Source organism: Crocuta crocuta, unplaced genomic scaffold (assembly GCF_008692635.1).
Source record: "Crocuta crocuta isolate KB4526 unplaced genomic scaffold, BGI_CrCroc_1.0 scaffold443, whole genome shotgun sequence".
NCBI classification, from domain to species: domain Eukaryota; kingdom Metazoa; phylum Chordata; class Mammalia; order Carnivora; family Hyaenidae; genus Crocuta; species Crocuta crocuta.
In genome coordinates this window covers 796858-798261 of record NW_027529446.1, presented here as the reverse complement: position 1 = coordinate 798261, position 1404 = coordinate 796858, and the positions used below count along the sequence as shown (strand labels likewise).

The 1404-nt window shown below is 70.4% G+C and overlaps 1 protein-coding gene across 1 annotated transcript in view; it reads right to left on the bottom strand.

Annotated features, from left to right (window-relative positions):
• Positions 1-692, bottom strand: part of APC2 (APC regulator of Wnt signaling pathway 2) — a 17660-nt gene extending 16968 nt beyond the window's left edge. The window contains 3 exon segments of the mRNA XM_077760603.1: positions 30-210; positions 297-387; positions 534-692. Coding sequence (XP_077616729.1) covers positions 30-210; positions 297-387; positions 534-674 — 413 coding nt within the window. The 5' untranslated portion in view covers positions 675-692.
• Between the last annotated feature and the right edge of the window lie 712 nt (positions 693-1404).

The following is a 1404-nucleotide window of genomic DNA, read 5'->3' as shown; positions in this document are numbered from 1 at the left end:
GGGCCGCTTCCGGACACTTGCCATCTCACCTTTCCCGGTCCAGTTCCTCCAGCAGCCGGATGGTCGCCCGGCCCAGCTCCCCGAAGCTGTCCTTCGAGGGCCCAGAGCCGTGTACTGGACTCCCGTCGGGGGTCCGGCCAGTGGGCTCAGGGCCGAGGGCCGGGGGCTGGAACTTGAGGTTGTACAGGCTGGTGATGTCCATCTGCAGGGCTAGGTGGGCATGGAGGGAGAGGGCAAGGTCAGTGCCCCTTCCTGCCCCTCCTCCTCCCAGCTCCCTCGGAGGCCCCTCCCCTCACCTTTCAGCTGCTCCAGCACCTCGGTCTGCCCCAAGGACACCAGCACCCCGGCCTCCTGCTCCAGCTTGCCTTGCAAGTGCTTCAGGACCTCCTACGGTGGGGGCGGGAGTGTGGTTGTCCGGGTCCACCCCCGCTAGGGGGTGTGCCCCGGGCCTGGCCTGCGGGTCTCTGGGTCCAGCACCCTGGTGGTCGTCCCTGTAACCGCAGCCCGAGGCCCCCGCCCAGCCCCACCCTCACCTTCATGCCGGATGTCTCCGTCTCTAGCTTGGACAGGTGGCTCGAGTTGTCTCGAAGCTCCTGCCTCAGGTGGCTGTTCTCGGCCTTCAAGGCCTCCACCTGCCGCACCAGCTGCTCGTAGGGCGCCACGGAGCTCGTCATCTTCAGCTCCTGCAGCGCCTGGGGCCACAGGTCAGAGGTTCACCCAGGGGTCTAGGGAGGGTGGAGTCCCCCGACCTAAGTCCCAGCCCTCCCCCATCTGATCTTAGGCCCAGCAGGAGAGCCAGGTGGGGACCGCTGCAGGCAGCATGACGGCAGCGCAGAGGACACGCGGCACGGCGGACGGACCGGCAGGCTTGGGCAGGGGTGACGGGAGGCAGGGGGCCAGAGCCGCGGGCTGGATGTGCAGACACACGGCCCCCCAGCGCCCACGGGTGCGTGTCCACCCTCGCTGCCGGGGTCCCAGACACACGAGCGGACAGCTGGGCAGCCAGGGTCCTCCCCCACAGAGCCGCAGCCGGCCCAGCCCCCTAACTCAGCTCAGAGAGCGAGGCCCAGGCTGCTGGGGGGGCCCCCGGAGCCGGGCAGCCCGACAGGCCGACCCCAGCCCAGCGCGGTCACCCTGGGCGTCTAGCAGCTGAGTGCCGCGCCACCCCCACGCCCCCTGCACCAACCTGCCGGGCCCGGCTCCTCTCCCGTCAGCCCTGCACCCGCCCCTGGGGTCCCCGGAGCCCCATGCCCCGTCTCCTGGGCTTTCGCCCCGCCACCCACTTCTTTGTGTGTGGCTGTCCTCGCTCTGGCCCAGCCTCCTCTGTCCGGCGGCTGGCAGCTCCTCCTCTCTGGGCTTGGCCCTCCCCGAGCTGTCCTACCCCACCCCCACCCCCTTCCCTCT